A 15,321-nucleotide genomic window follows, 5' to 3' on the forward strand; every position below is an offset into this window, starting at 1 on the left:
TTCTCTTGGTGTGAATAAGCACTCCTATTATTTTGAACACAGCTGTATGTATGTACGTGTGGAAGTAATTTTAGGACATTCAAAGTTCCGGTCAAATGGGATAATTAAAATTTTGTGTTGGAAGGAGTAAATCGATATAATCCATATTCGAACCTAATTTTTAATCCATTTGAAAGAGACAAAGAGACGGACAGACTGTCGGTCAGAACAATCTCAGTGAGAGAATGTTTTTATTGCGGCAGAAGTTGTATAAGCCTTGCGTTACTTCGATTACACGCTCAAAGCACTGGTTGTTTCCGCCAATGCTGATTGGAGATTCATCTTCTTTTAAGTAAGTCTTCAAACATTTGACAGAACCGACCGCTAGTTCTCCAAAATCTTCGGGTTTCAGGCATCAGAATACATACAAGAAGAGCTAACATGGTAGAGAGTTCAAAACATTTGACAAAACCGACCAATTCTCCAAAATCTTCAGGAAGACTTAATACCGCCGTTTCGGAGGGATATTGAGGCTACAACCTTCAAAATACCGAAAATCGGGAGGTACCGTTATATGGGGGTTATATGAAGACGTGGACCTATACCGACAAATTTCAAGTGGAAAGTTTTATACCCCCAAGGAAGACTTAATATCAAATTTCAGGCGTTTCGGAGGGATATTGAGGCACAACCTTCAAAATACCGAAAATCGGGAGGTACCGTTCTATGGGAGCTATATGAAGACGTGGACCTACACCGAAAAATTTCAGATGGAAAATTTTATACCCCCAACGAAGACTAAATGCCAAATTTCAAATGGTTGAAAAAAATACATATTTTTAGACTTTTACAATACGCTATTTTGTTTTTAGCATTGATTGCTCCTACAGTATCTCTTCTCTGCGTGTAAATGGTCTTCCATAGATAGAAAACCTTCTAAGAGGGACTTCTATGGAAAAAAGACCTCCTAAAAGGGTATTCTATAAATAGATTGCAGGTCTTCCATAGGGCCTCCCATCGATAGATTTCCTAAAAGGGTTTTCTCTAGATAGAAGACCTCCTATAAGGGACTTCTAAAGATAGATGACCTTTTATACGGGTCTCCCATAGATAAAATATTCTCGAAAATGGTATTTTATAGATAGAAGACTTCCTATAAGGGTCCTTTATAGATAGACGACCTCCTGAAAGTGTCTTCTATACATGGAATATCTATGGGTCTCCCATAGATAAAAGATTACCGAAAAGAGGGTCTTCTATACATAGAAGACCTCTTATAATGTTCATCTATAAATAGAAGACCTCCTATAAGGGTCTTCTAGAGATAAAAGTTCTCCTTCTAGGGTCTTCTATAGATAGAAGGCCTCCTAAAAGGGTCTTACAAGGAGAGAAGACTTCCTATAAGGGTATTCTAAAGATAGAATACTTCTTATAAGGGTCTTCTACAGATAGAAGACCTCCTAAAAGGGTCTTCTAGAGCTATATAAACTCTTATAATGGTACAGAAGATCTTAAAATGGTTTTATGTATATAAATTGAAGAAAATGGTCGTCTATATATAAAAGACTTCTCCAAAGGGTATTCTATAGATAGAAGACCTCTTAAATACAGCAGATCTCATAAAGTGACTTCTAAAGATAGAATACTTTCTGGCCTAGGCAACACGCAGTGTCCCCAGGCGTCATTTGACTTTTTTTGGAAAGTTTGACAGTTTTTAGCCTATGCGTACTCAGGACAGTTCGACATACAACCATGTGTTGGATTGTTTACAGTGGCTTGATTAAGACTCTTCCAAATCATGGGTTTTGAACGCTTTTACAGAATCTTCTGCCGACGAAAATCGTTAACCACTCTTTTTTTCTTGATGTGCTGGAATCAAATGAAGTCATGTACGGGCTGTACGGCGCATGACCCATCAATTCCAGTCTTGTTCCGGTCAAACAGACGTTGGTTTAAATCGATGTGTGAGAGCTCACATTGTCATGGTGCACAACGATTCGTCTTCTCTAGTTGGTTTTTCGAATTTCTCAGGAGACTTAAGGTAAGCAAATCATAGTGTACCACTCAGAATTAACCGTCCCACATTTCTCAAGCAGTATATTCGCCACACGGTCAGTTTTTCTGAAGAAACTGGCAACCTTTTTCTTCGAAGTACATTTTACATGAGCCATTGTCCAATTTTGCTGGATCTAACAAGAAAAATCAATTTTTGCGGCCAGGGGTTTATGTAATATCAAATCTTAGTTGGTGGAAGAAATGCCCAAGAATGACTCTATCTCAGGGTATTTAACATGGCGATCTCGTATTATCCGTTCATGCACGGCATATATGTTTCTGGCACAATGACCGATTTTGGGCGACCCTCACAACCTTCGTTTTTTGGCGAGTGCCGATCACGGCACTGACACAATTCTAGGGGAATGTTTTGTAGCCGCAACGAAGACTAAATACCAATTTTCAGCCATTTCGGTGGGATAATGAAGCTAAAAACTTGAAAATACCGAAAATCGGGAGGTACCGTTCTATGGGGGCTATACAATGGCGTGGACCTATATAGACAAAATTCTAGGGGAATGCTTTGTAGCCCCAACGAAGACTAAATACCACATTTCAGCCATTTCGGTGGGATAATGAAGCTATATAATTGAAAATACCGAAAATCGGGAGGTACCGTTCTATGGGGGCTATATCAAAACGTGGACCGATATAGCCCATTTGCAATACCAAACATCCTAGGAGTAATAGAAACTTCTATACCAAATCACAAAGCTCTATCTTAAAAATTGCGAGCTGTATCTTGATTTCAACAGACGGACGGACATGGTCAAATCGACTTAGAATTTTACCCTGATCAAGAATATATATATTTTATAGGGTCTCCCATGAATATTTCGATGTGTTACAAACGGAATGACAAATTTAATTATACCCTCCATAGTATGGTGGAGGGTATAAAAAAAAAAAACAAATAAAGAAAGAAAGAAAGAAAAAAGAACTTAACCAAGGCAATTGCAGTGAAAAGATCACGATTTAGCATTCCCCTCCAAGAATATAAAGAGGAAATGCGAATATAAGTTACGGCACGTTATAGTTCAAGGTAGGCTTGCAGCAAAAGAAAAAGAAATACTAAACAAAAACTCGGGTGCAATAACTTAAACTAACCTTGATAAGGCAAAGAAATACCTTGCGGTGACAATTATCCTTGGCATCATCAATCATCTTTCAATGTGGATGATGAACATAGAGGTTGAGTTGGTTGGTTTTTTGATGGACAGGAGCTACAACAGGTGGTTGAGATCAATGTAGCAGCACAATGTTTTGAAACGATGCTGCTGCTACTACTTCCTTTTTTATAAATATTTTGTAATACTTTTTCACGTTTTGTTTTGATAATTTTTATTTATTTACACGCTATCGTTTATCGATTTAATCGATTTTTAATATGAAATTACACTGCCGGCAATTTTTTAAACAACAAATTGAGGAATTTTATTTCTCTGAAGGATTTTTTTCGAAGTTGAAAATTGAAGAAAGCAAAGCATGTCGCATTTCATTTAATTTAAACTAAACATTTATAAATACCAAAAAAAAAAAAAAAAAGAATCTGCAACCTAACAAAAATAAAATCTGTAAAGCTGTTGTGTTTACTGATTTTATTTTTGTACTTTGTTTAGATTGAATATTTTGTTTTTGATATTTGTAAATGTTCTATAATTATTGTTTTAATCAAATAAAATAACAAATATTTTTTAAGATTTGTGTAACATTTTTTAATTAGTTTTATTTTTTAATTTTAATTTTATTTTTTTATTTATTTTATTTTTGTTAAATTTCCACCATAATGCAAATTTATGTATGCACTAATTTTATCATAACCTGGGTCACACACAATTTGTTTCTTTTCTCTTCTCCTTCTTTTTTCACTAAACAAAAAATGAAAGTTCTTTCATTTTTATTACTTTACTTTCCGTTGTTGCTACGGATTACTGTGTATGTTGAAGAAAAAGGTTGAGGGAAAAAATTATACGATTTCTCCAGTTAACAAAAAAATAAATATTATTAACTGAGAATTATTTTTAAATTTATTTTCTTAACACAATTTTTTCTAATAACACGCACATCTTTCTGGGAGATTTAATCAATTTCATTTGATTTGATTCCGATCGCGATTTTTTCTTTTGGTTTTGTTGTAAAGAAAGGGTCACCAATCAATCGTAAGTAAACAAAAACACAACGAGAATAGGTATGAATTTCAGTAACTGAAGACGAAAAAAATAACAATAACGACGACAAAAATTGTAAATATGACGACAATGATGACGGCGGTTGGCGATGCGAACGACAGACGTTGGTATAATGAAATGAAGTGAAATGAAATTGAGAAACATCAGTCATCAGCAGCAACACAAACAGAAACAAACGGCAGCTTCCGCAACTCTGTAAACGTTATGGCGTCCCGGTGCGGCAGTCGTAAACATGAGCCACAACAACAACATAAGCATGACTATTTAAAATACAACAACAGCACATCATCAACACCAGAAACTTTACGTTTTATGATGTTTTTTACGGGCTGCCGTCGTTCGTCACCGCCGCCAAGAACTTCTACCATTGAAAACAAAGTAGAAAGAAAAAATGAAACGACCAAAAAACAGCACACCATGCAGACAAAAAGAAGTGTAGAAGAATCAAATCGACCATCATCAACAGCAACCATGAGCTAAGTAAACCAACCTACCAACAACATTTGCACATTCACCTCCATACGACGATCCCCCCAATCCGCGCTCACGTTATAGTTTGGAATAGACCCATGAAACGCACTCACTGTGTGTGCTGCTGCCGTTTGTCCCTTCTACTTCTTCTTCATATTCCAAACTATCAACAAAACACCATTGGAGAAATTAAAATCCCAAGAAGAAACGCAAAAAAAACAAGAATTAAAGTTGAAGAAAGAATTGGGGAATAATAACAACAACGTAGAGCTTAAGCATGAAAATCTTAAAACACACAAAACGCATTCATAGTAGACATTGTTGTGTTGTTTGGTCGGTGGTATATAGTTATGGTAAGAAGAAGGGTTCACGCTATGCACAGTGGCTAGAAATAGAAAATAAAACTAAATCTTCTACAGATAAGCCCATGCTAAATAAAAAAAAATCAACCAAATCAGTATTTTATGAAAAAGAGGTTTTCTACGATGTTTATATGTAAAATTACTTAGATCGATTCTATGGAAAGAATAGACAGAAGATCTTCTAAAATAATCGGCTATAATCAGAAGTCATACTTAAGGGGTCTTCTATAGATAGAAGACGCCCTAAAAAATCTTCTATAGATTAATATGGTCTCCGTAAAAGGGTCTTTTAATAGATAGAAGACCTCCCTGAAAGGTCTTGTATATATAGAAGACATCTTCTAAAGATAGAGGACCCCCTAAAAATATCTTCTGTAGATAGAAGACCTCCTAAAACACACACTAAAATGGTCTTCTATAGATAGGAGATCTCCAAAAGGGTCTTCTATAGATAGAAAACCTTCTAAGAGGGTATTTTATAGATACATATAGATAGATATAATACCTTCCAAAAGAGTCCTCTATACATAGAAAATTTCTTAAAAGGGAATCTTATAGAATGTTTTTCTACAGATAAAATACATCCTAAGGTATCTTCTACCCAGCAAAAAAGTTCTCCAAAAATAATGGGTTTTTATAGTACTTTTTGGTAGTCGTAACTACTTACAAAACCCCCTACTAACCTATTATTTTAACATGGGCATGTCGCGCTGAATAACTAGTTATTCTATGACCAATATAACCACTAGAATAACTAGTTATTTCATGGCCACTGGAAGTTGATATAACCTATAAGTTAAAAAAAATTATATTTTCTATTTTTAGAACAGTTGATGTGGATTTTTTTCAATTTCAGCACACTTCATATTTTTTACTTTATTTCCTTTTTAATACTTCGATCTCTTCAGGATTTGAACACACGAACTTCTGCTTTGTAGCCCAACACACTACACACTCGGCCACACACACGAACATTAAGGGTTGTTTAATGGCTTACATGTGTTTACATGTGTTTTTTTCTGTTTTTTTTTTTTACAAAAAACACACGGCCGGCTGTGAGCGTTGAACACACAATCCTCGGATTTGTAGTCGGACACACCGTACTCATTACTTAGTAATGAGTAATATAAGCAGTTAATTTTTTATACATTACTTGGTAATTGGTTAAATAATGACTAACGGATCCAAATTTTTTCTTGGTATAGATAAAAAACTTCTAAGAGGGCCTTCTATAGATAAAGTACCTCCTAAGAGGGTATTCTATACACATAAGACCAAAAAGGATATTATATAAGACTTCCTAAATGGTCTTTTACGGATTGAAGACTCTCTATAGATAGAAGACCTCCAAAAAGGGTCTTCTATCGATAGAAAACCTCATATAGAGGTCTCACAAAGATAGATTTCCTAAAAGGGTCTTCTAGGGACCGACAACCTCCTATAAGGGTCTTCTATAGATAGACGACCTCATATAAGCGTCTTCTATAGATAGAAGACCTCCTTCTATACATAGAAGACCTCCTATAGGGATCTTCCAGAGATAAAAGTCTTCCTACAAGGGTCTTCTATAGATAGAATGCCTCCTAAGAGGGTCTTATTTGGAGAGAAGACTTCCTATAAGGGTATTCTAAATATAGATGACTTCCTATGAGGGTCTTCTATAGAAAGAAAACCTACTTAAAGTGTCTTCTATAGATAGAAGACCTCTTATAAAGGGTCTTCTATAGACAGAAAACCTCATATAAAGGTCTCACAAAGGTCGATTTCCTAAAAGGGTCTTCTAGAGACCGGAGACCTCCCATAAGGGTCTTCTATAGATAGGCGACCTCATATTTTTTTTCGTGGGGAAAAAATCATCGAAGGACTTTGGCAACCCGGCATGCCAGGTGTGCGAGACTTTAACATATCGCTGTTCCACAATCCCTACGGTACCGGCGTAAGGAAGCATTTCTTCGTAGGGTGGGAATGGTACTAGTGACCCCAGCTAGTATTTACACCGTTCTCCGAATCTCATCTTGACGCTTCAATTCCAAAATTATGGATTTAATGCATTCACATACATATTTCCAGTTTTGTGGGGACATCAGCATTAACTAGATTATGTTTTCTACACTTATTGTACATCCAATTTGCCACTCCAAGTTCATCCTTTCCTCATTAAACCTAGGACACACAAATAAGATATGGCTGGGATCATCTACATCTTCTGCGCAGTTCGGACAGAAGGGCGAGTTATCGAGTCCAAAGCGGAATAGATACGAAATGAAACATCCGTGCCCACTTAAAAATTGGGTTAGCTAGAAATTTAAATCGCCGTGTTGTCTGTTACAACAACCCTATACACAGAATTTATCTTCTCACAGTACGATTTGAATCTTAACGATTTTGCACATATAAGTGCTGCATAAAAAATTATATTTTTGATTACTCCTGCTAACATCTTTCTGATCAGATACTTAGGACCCCTCGTATTTGGCATGATTCGACATAGCGCTGCACATGTTTTACCCGACTTCAGCTTTATGTAGTCGAGATGTTGCTTGAAGCATAGACGGTTATCTATCATAACTCCCAGATATTTTAAACTTTCTGCAGTTCATATCGCACAGTCGCCATTTGGAGTTCAAGGTACTCCACATTTTTGCGGCCTGTTATTAGGGTGGCTTCCGTTTTGTGTTCTGCTAATTGCAATCCCCTTGAGTTAAGCCAAGATTTAACGACGTGGATGGTGGCTTCTGACACTATTTTCGCCTCTCCTATAGTCTTTGCTACTATTGCCAAAGCTATATCGTCCGCAAAACCGATTATATTGGATTTTTCTGCTAGTTTTAATCTTAGAACCCCATCATACATAATGTTCCATAGCAGCGGTCCCAGGACAGACCCCTGTGGAACTCCGCCTGTGATTTTTTGTTCTTTGACTCCTTCGTCTGATTCATATATTAAGACTCTTTGTCGAAAGTAGTCTTTAATTATAGCTACTAGGTAAGGTAGGATTAGGGTGTCCAAAAAACCGGTTTTTCCAAACAAAACGGTTTTCGGTTAACCGAAATTTTCAGTATTTTTAAAAACCGGTTTTCGGTTTTCAAAAATTTTCAAAACCGGTTAATCGGTTTAAACCGGTTTTGTAAAATAGGTACAAAATTGCTCATAAATGATAAATATTTGATTAAAAATGTCCGGCAAGGGGTAAATTAAGTATAACTAATTCTTTATTATATAATTACCTGATAATATCCTTGTTACTTAACATTCAATCATAAAGTGGAGACAGCGAACATATGTCAGAAATTGTGCTCTAAAAGTAGTAAAAGCCCTATATGTGTACCGATTGTGTACCAAAGGAATTAAATTTACATTTTATTAAGTCTGTATTCTCATTCTTGCGTTGAGAACCTCAAATTATCGTGCCGGAATCAAAATGTACTTTGTTATCGTTACCCTTTACAACCTTAAATTCGACTAGTTCTTAGTTTACTGTAATAATTCAAAAATGTATGAATAACGTCATTTAAACAACCGTGTGATATTACGTATACGCAGTTTTTTCATAGATCGTTCAATTGAACTATATTGGAATTGTGCCATTTTACACTAAATATTTTCAAGTTTAAAGGTATCTGACATTTATAATTTAGCCGTACCTTTTGTTAGTTATGTTTAGTTTACTTTCATGAATACAATTGTAATGAAATTTTAAAAATATTACTACATTTTTAAAACCGGTTAACCGACACAAATAACCGGTTTTTTCGGTTAACCGAAAATGACGTTTTTGGCCAAAACCGGTTTCGGTTTTGTAACTCAAAACCGGTTAACCGGTTAACCGGTTTCGGTTTTGGACACCCTAGGTAGGATGTTAAGGTGAGTAAGGGTATTCACGATGTTTTCCCAGTTTGCTGTACTGAAAACATTTTTTCATACAGGGTTATGATCACACAGTATTCTTTTGTACCCTTCTTCCAACTCCTGCCATCTATTGCGGTTCTTGCAATGTCAACGACCGTTTTTATAGCCTCCACCGTTGATCTATTCTTCCTGAAGCCGAATTGCATTTCTGATAAGCCCTCTGTAGCTTCGACATGTTCTTGCAGTCTATTTCGTAGAACACTCTTTAATAGCTTCCCAAATGTATCGATCATACATAGGGGCCAATATGACGATGGTGTCAAGTGTTTCGTAATAGTACCAACCTTTGTCTTTTCCATATTGATGGGAAAGATCCACATTGCAAACAGGAATTGAACAACTGTAGCAGTTGATCGGCGCAGCATCCAACAACTTCTTTAGCAACAGCATTAGAAATGCTGTCTAATCCAGGTGCCTTTGAGTCCTCGAATTTTGAGACGGCTGTCATTATCACTGTGAGAGTAACAGGTGGGAATGTAACGACCTCATACAAGCGTTTTCTAAAGATAGAAGACCTCCTAAAAGGGTCTTTTATAGACAGAAGACCTCCTATAAGGGTCTTCTCTAGAAAGATAACCTTTTAAAAGGGCTTTCTATAGAAATAAAACTTCCTAAAAGGGTATTCTACGGATAGACGTTTTCTATAGATAGAACATCTATAGGAGTCCTCCTACAGGGGTCATCTATAGATAGAATGCCTACTAAGAGGGTCTTATGTGGAGAGAAGACTTCCTATAAGGATTTTCTAAAGATAGAAGACTTCCTACGAGGCTCTTCTATAGAAAGAAGATCTCCTAAAAGGGTCTTCAATAGATAAAAGACCTCCTATAAGGGTCTTCTAGAGAAGACTTCTTACAAGGGTCTTCTAGAGATACATGACCTCTTAAAATGTTATAGAAGACCCTAAAATAGTTTTATATAAATTGAAGACCTCCTAAAATCGTCTTCTATATATAGAAGACTTCTCCAATGGGCATTTTATAGATAGAAGACTTCTTAAAGATAGCAGATCTCATAAAGTGTCTTCTAATGGTAGAACACTTTCTGGCCTAGTCAACACGCAGTGTCGCCAAGCGTCATTTGACTTTTTTTTATTTTTGAAAGTTTGAGAGTTTTTAGCCTAAGCGTACTCAGGACAGTTTGACATACAACCATGTGTTGGATTGTTTACAGTTGCTTGATTGAGACACCTCCAAAACATGGGTATTGAACGCTTTTACAGAATTTTCTGCCGACGAAAATCGTTGACCACGACTCTTTTCTTGATGTGCTGGAATCAATTGAAGTCATTGGATCCCCAGTCAGGGCTGTACGGCGCATGACCCATCAATTCCACTCTTCTTCCGGTCAAACAGGCGTTGGTTTTAAATCGATGTGTGAGAGCTCGTATTGTCATGATGCAGACGATTCGTCTTCTCGTGTTCATTTTTCGAATTTCTCAGGAGACGTCAAGCAAAAAAAAAATGGTAGTGTACCACTAAGAATTAACCGTCCCACATTTCTCAGGCCGTATAGTCGTCACACGGTCAGTTTTGCCGAAGAAGCAGGCGACCATTTGTTTTAAAGGTCTTTTTATTGAACAACTTTCGTTGGATTTGGCTCGCTTTCGAAGACCCAAAACAGTCGATTTCTGTGTTCTTTTCTGTGGCGATTTTATAAATGTCGTTTGAAGCACCGCGATCGTATTTTTTCACAATTTCTTTGTACCAATCGACAAGAGCCTTTTTTGTGGGATTGTCAAATTGTGTTGGATCTAACGAGAAAAACCTATTTTTGCGGCCAGGTGTTCATGTAATATCAAACTTAGTTGGTGGAATAAATGTCCAAGGATGCCTCTATCTCACGGTATATAACACGGCGATCTTGCATTATCCACTCACGCACAGCTTAATTTTTTTTTTCTGGCACAACGGACGTTTTTGGCCACACTCACGACCTTCGTTTTTTAGCGAGTTTCGGACACAATTGAATTCATTATACCAGTTTTTCATGGTGCTAAAGGTGCCTTTATCGACATACAAAGATCGATGCACTCTTGCCGTGATTATCCACGTCGAAAGTTGTGAACAATGCTCGGACGAAAATGATCACAAGTAAATTCAATTTTTTTTTGCAAAGTGATTTGTTCACGCCGCTTTAAACAACACAACACATGGTCGTATCTCAAACTGTCCTGAGTACGTTTAGGCTAAAAAATGTCAAATTTAAAAAAAAAAAATCAAATGGCGCCGGGCAACACGCAGTATTTCCTAGGCCAGAAAGTTATCGAGCAGCCCTCGCACATAGAAGAGCTCCGAAAACTGAGAATTCAAAGGTCGTCTGTGGTAAAATACCTAAAGGTCTTATACGTATAGTAGACATACTAATCGTCATCTTCTATGGGCTTACAGATAAGGGTCTTTTATAAATATATGAGGAAGTCTTTTATATAAAACTGCTCCCCAAACACTGTGCCGAACAACGCAAAAAATACTAGTAAACGCGAAAAACAAAACCTCTAGTCAACTACAACATCAAAAAGAAAATCACAAGAAAAGAAAATAAAACCCAGAATATAATATAAAATCCAACCTTAACGCTTGGTTTGAGTAAGCTTAACTGGCAAATGCAGGTCGTTTGACGGCTATGATATAAAACCTTAAAACTAGCATTAAGAGACGACATGACGTCTTATTGCCAAAGGCTATAATGGCGATGATGATGAAGAAAAGCACAAGAAAGAAGAAAAAGAAGTATGAAAATACACTAAAATAACAATACAGCATCGAAAGCATTCATCCATCCATCCACCATCCAGGCAGTTAACCCGGCCATCAAAACATCCAATTTAAGAATTGTTGAAACCATCTGTTCTGCCATAGCTAAAATCTATAAATAATCTTGCTTTTGTTGTTTTGGGTTTGGTTTAAATTGGCAAGGGAGTAAAATTTAGGTAGATGATGGTACATAATCGATTTGTGGTTTCGTTTAATTCTACTGCTTTACCTTTTTTAAAGAGGTACTAGTAGATTTAACGATCATGACGACTTCCATTAAATAAGTACATAGTATCTTCAACCTTCTGACAGATTAAAGGCGTTCTGCATACAAAATAAAGATGAATAGTTTCATAGCTTGAAGAAATCCTATATATTGCCTTACTCTCTGAGAAAGTTCTTGCTGGAAAATTCTTGCCGGGAAAGTAACCAGGCAGACCTTATATAATCTTTGGCCAAAAAAACTATTTCTTTCATTTGTGACAATTTCTTTATATCTGCGTCTCTCTATAAGAGGGTAAACTAAGATAAATAACACAAAAAAAGAGACTACCATCCATTCTAGGCTTCTTATCGTGCCAATACCACTGAAAAGATCTAACTGCAGAAGTCATGAAACAATGTCTCTGTTGCAATTCGATTCTTTGTATAAAAAAGGGTTTTACCAACATTATTTCAAACCAATCAAATGATTGGATGGATGTATGGACAGACATCAGAGATCAGCTTGACTCCATCATCATCGGCAACAACAATTCATTGCTCCAAACGGTTTGGATGTCTGGATCAGTTGTTGTAAATAAAAAAACCTACCAGATACAAGCAACAAAAACAACTACTGACTCCATCATAACTCTGAAGCTGTAGTTTCAGTTACAACTTGACTGACTGACTAAATGACTGTCAAGCAAACTGATCGTAGAAAAGTATAAACAAACGGAGGACTGCCACTCAATTTAACCAGAAGACAGCTAAAGAAATAAAATAAAAACAAGAAGAATAGATGTTAACGATACAATGTTGCTTTAAGCGGGAAAAGGCAAGCAAATTATATACTCGAAGAAATAAGAGTGAAAAATGAAATTCGAGAAGACCTTTTATGGTATTCTCTAGTAGAGAGAATACCATTTAAAGTCTTCTTTAATAGACAGCAGAACTTTTTAAGTCTTCTATAATAGACAGAAGACGTTTAAAGATCGTCCCTAGTAAACAGATAATATTTTATGTTATTCCCAAGTAGACACAATACCTTTTAAGGTCTTCTATACTAGAGATAATATTTCTTTAGCGTTTCCCTAGTAGACAGAAGATCTTTTAAGGCCTTCTATTGTAGAGAGAAGAATACTTTTTAAAGTCTTCTATAGATGACAAAAGACATTTTAAGGTCTTCTATTGTCGTCCCTAGTAGAGACAGAAGACCTTTTAAGGCCTTCTATTGCAGACAGAAGGCCTTTTAAGGTCTTCTATAGTAGACGAAATATCGTTTAAAGTATTCTATAGTAGAAAGAAGACCTCCTAAGATCTTCCCTAGTAGATAGAAAACAGAAAACCTTTTAAGGACTTTTATTGTGGACACAAGACTTTCAAGACATAAGGCTTTTTAAAGTCTTCTATAGTAGACAGAAGGTCTTTTAAGGTCTTCTATAGAAGATAAAATACCTTTATGGTCTTCTTTAGTAGTCCCTAGAACACATTAGACCTTTTAAGGCCTTCTATACATAGTAGACAGAGGATTTCTTTAGGGCTTCAGTAGTAGACAGATTTTTTAAGGTTTTCAGTAGTAGATAGCCCTTTTAAGGTCTTCTCTAGTAGACAGAAGACCTTTAAAGGCATTTTATGGTAGACAGAGGTCCTTTTAAGGTCTTCATTAGTAGAAAGTAGATCTTTTAATGTCTTCTATAGTAGAAAGAAAGCCTTTTAAGGTCTTCCGTCCTGACCTAACACTTGATGATTTAAAAGACCTTTTATGGTTTTCTCTAGTGAACGGAAGACCTGGTCTTCTATAGTAGACAAAAAGCCTTTTTAGGTCTTCTATAGTAGAGAAAAGATATTTTATTGTCTTCTATAGTCGTCCATGGTAGACAGAGAACTTTTTAAGGACTTTTATTGTGGACATAAGACTTTTTAAAGTCTTCTATAGTAGACAGAAGATATTTTAAGGTCTTCTATAGAAGACATAAGACCTTTTAAGGCCTTCTATAGTAGGCAGAATACCGTTTAAGGTCTTCCATACCTTTTAGCATCGCCTTTAGTAGACCGTTTAATGTATTTTCTTGTAGAGAGAAGACCTTTTATGGTCTTCTCTAGTAGACCGAATACATTTTAAAGTCTTCTTAAAGATCTTTTTAAGTCTTCTATAGTAGACAGAAGACATTTTATGATCGTCCCTAGTAGACGGAAGATATATTTATGTTATTCCCAAGTAGACGGAACACCTTTTAAGGTATTCAGTTGTAGAGGGAGGCCTTTTATGGTATTCTATAGCAGACAGAAGGACTTTTAAGGTCTTCTATGCTAGACAGAATATTTGTTAGGTATTCCCCAGTAGACAGAAGACCTTTTAAGGCCTTCTATTGTAGACAGAAGCGTTTTTAAAGTCTTCTATAGTAGACAGAAGAACTTTGAGGGTCTTCTATAGTATAAAAAATATATTTTAAAGTCTTCTATAGTAGAAAAAAGATCTTTTAAAGTCTTCTATAGTTGAAAGAAACCTTTTAAGGCATTCGCTAGTAGACGGAAGACTTTTTAAAGTCGTCTATAGTAGACAGAAGGTCTTCTATGGTAGACGAAAGATATTTTAAGGTCTTCTATACTAGACAGAATATGTGTTAGGTATTCCCCAGTAGACAGAAGACCTTTTAAGGCCTTCTATTGCAGACAGAAGCGTTTTTAAAGTCTTCTATAGTAGACAGAAGAACTTTGAGGGTCTTCTATAGTATAAAAAATATATTTTAAAGTCTTCTATAGTAGAAAAAAGATCTTTTAAAGTCTTCTATAGTTGAAAGAAACCTTTTAAGGCATTCGCTAGTATAGGGAAGACTTTTTAAAGTCGTCTATAGTAGACAGAAGGTCTTCTATGGTAGACGAAAGACATTTTAAGGTCTTCTATACTAGACAGAATATTTGTTTAAGGTCTTCTCTAGTAGACAGAAGACCTTTTAAGATCTTCCATAGTAGACAGAAGTCCTTTTAAGGTCTTTTATTGTAGAGGGAGGCCTTTTAAGGTCTTACATAGATGACAAAAACCATTTAGGGTCTTCTATAGTCGTCCCTAGGAGGCAAAAGACGTTTTAAGGCATTCTATTGTAGACAGAATAGTTTTTATAGTTTTCTATAGCAGACAGAAGGCCTTTTAAGGTCTTCTATAGTAGACAAAATATATTTTATAGTCTTCTTTAGTAGAAAGAAGATCTTCCCTAGTAGACAGAAGACTTTTTTAAGGTCATCTATAGTAGACAGAAGGTATTCTCTAGTAGACAGAAGAAATTTTAAGGTCTTCTTTAATAGACAAAAGTCCTTTTGAGGTCTTCTATAGTAGACAAAAGTCTTCATAGTGGGCAGAAAACCTTTTAAGGACATATATTGTGGACACAAGACTTT

At 35.9% G+C, this 15,321-nt stretch overlaps 1 protein-coding gene across 4 annotated transcripts in view; it reads right to left on the reverse strand.

The window, feature by feature from the left end:
• Ptpmeg2 (Protein tyrosine phosphatase Meg2) overlaps nucleotides 1-15,321 on the reverse strand; it is a 326,150-nt gene that overhangs the window by 218,835 nt on the left and 91,994 nt on the right. Inside the window, exon 1 of one of the 4 annotated variants that reach the window (XM_073974522.1) lies at nucleotides 3,163-3,476. The exons of 2 other annotated variants lie outside the window; for them this stretch is intronic. In XM_073974522.1, the coding sequence (XP_073830623.1) occupies nucleotides 3,163-3,198 (36 nt within the window). In that variant the 5' untranslated portion in view covers nucleotides 3,199-3,476. Of the gene's footprint in view, nucleotides 1-3,141; nucleotides 3,477-15,321 lie in introns of those variants that run through there. One more of the 4 variants, XM_073974519.1, reaches the window with a different exon arrangement.

The sequence above is a fragment of the Musca autumnalis genome, unplaced genomic scaffold, assembly GCF_047663935.1.
Source record: "Musca autumnalis isolate F117 unplaced genomic scaffold, ASM4766393v1 scaffold_3, whole genome shotgun sequence".
Lineage (NCBI taxonomy): Eukaryota > Metazoa > Arthropoda > Insecta > Diptera > Muscidae > Musca > Musca autumnalis.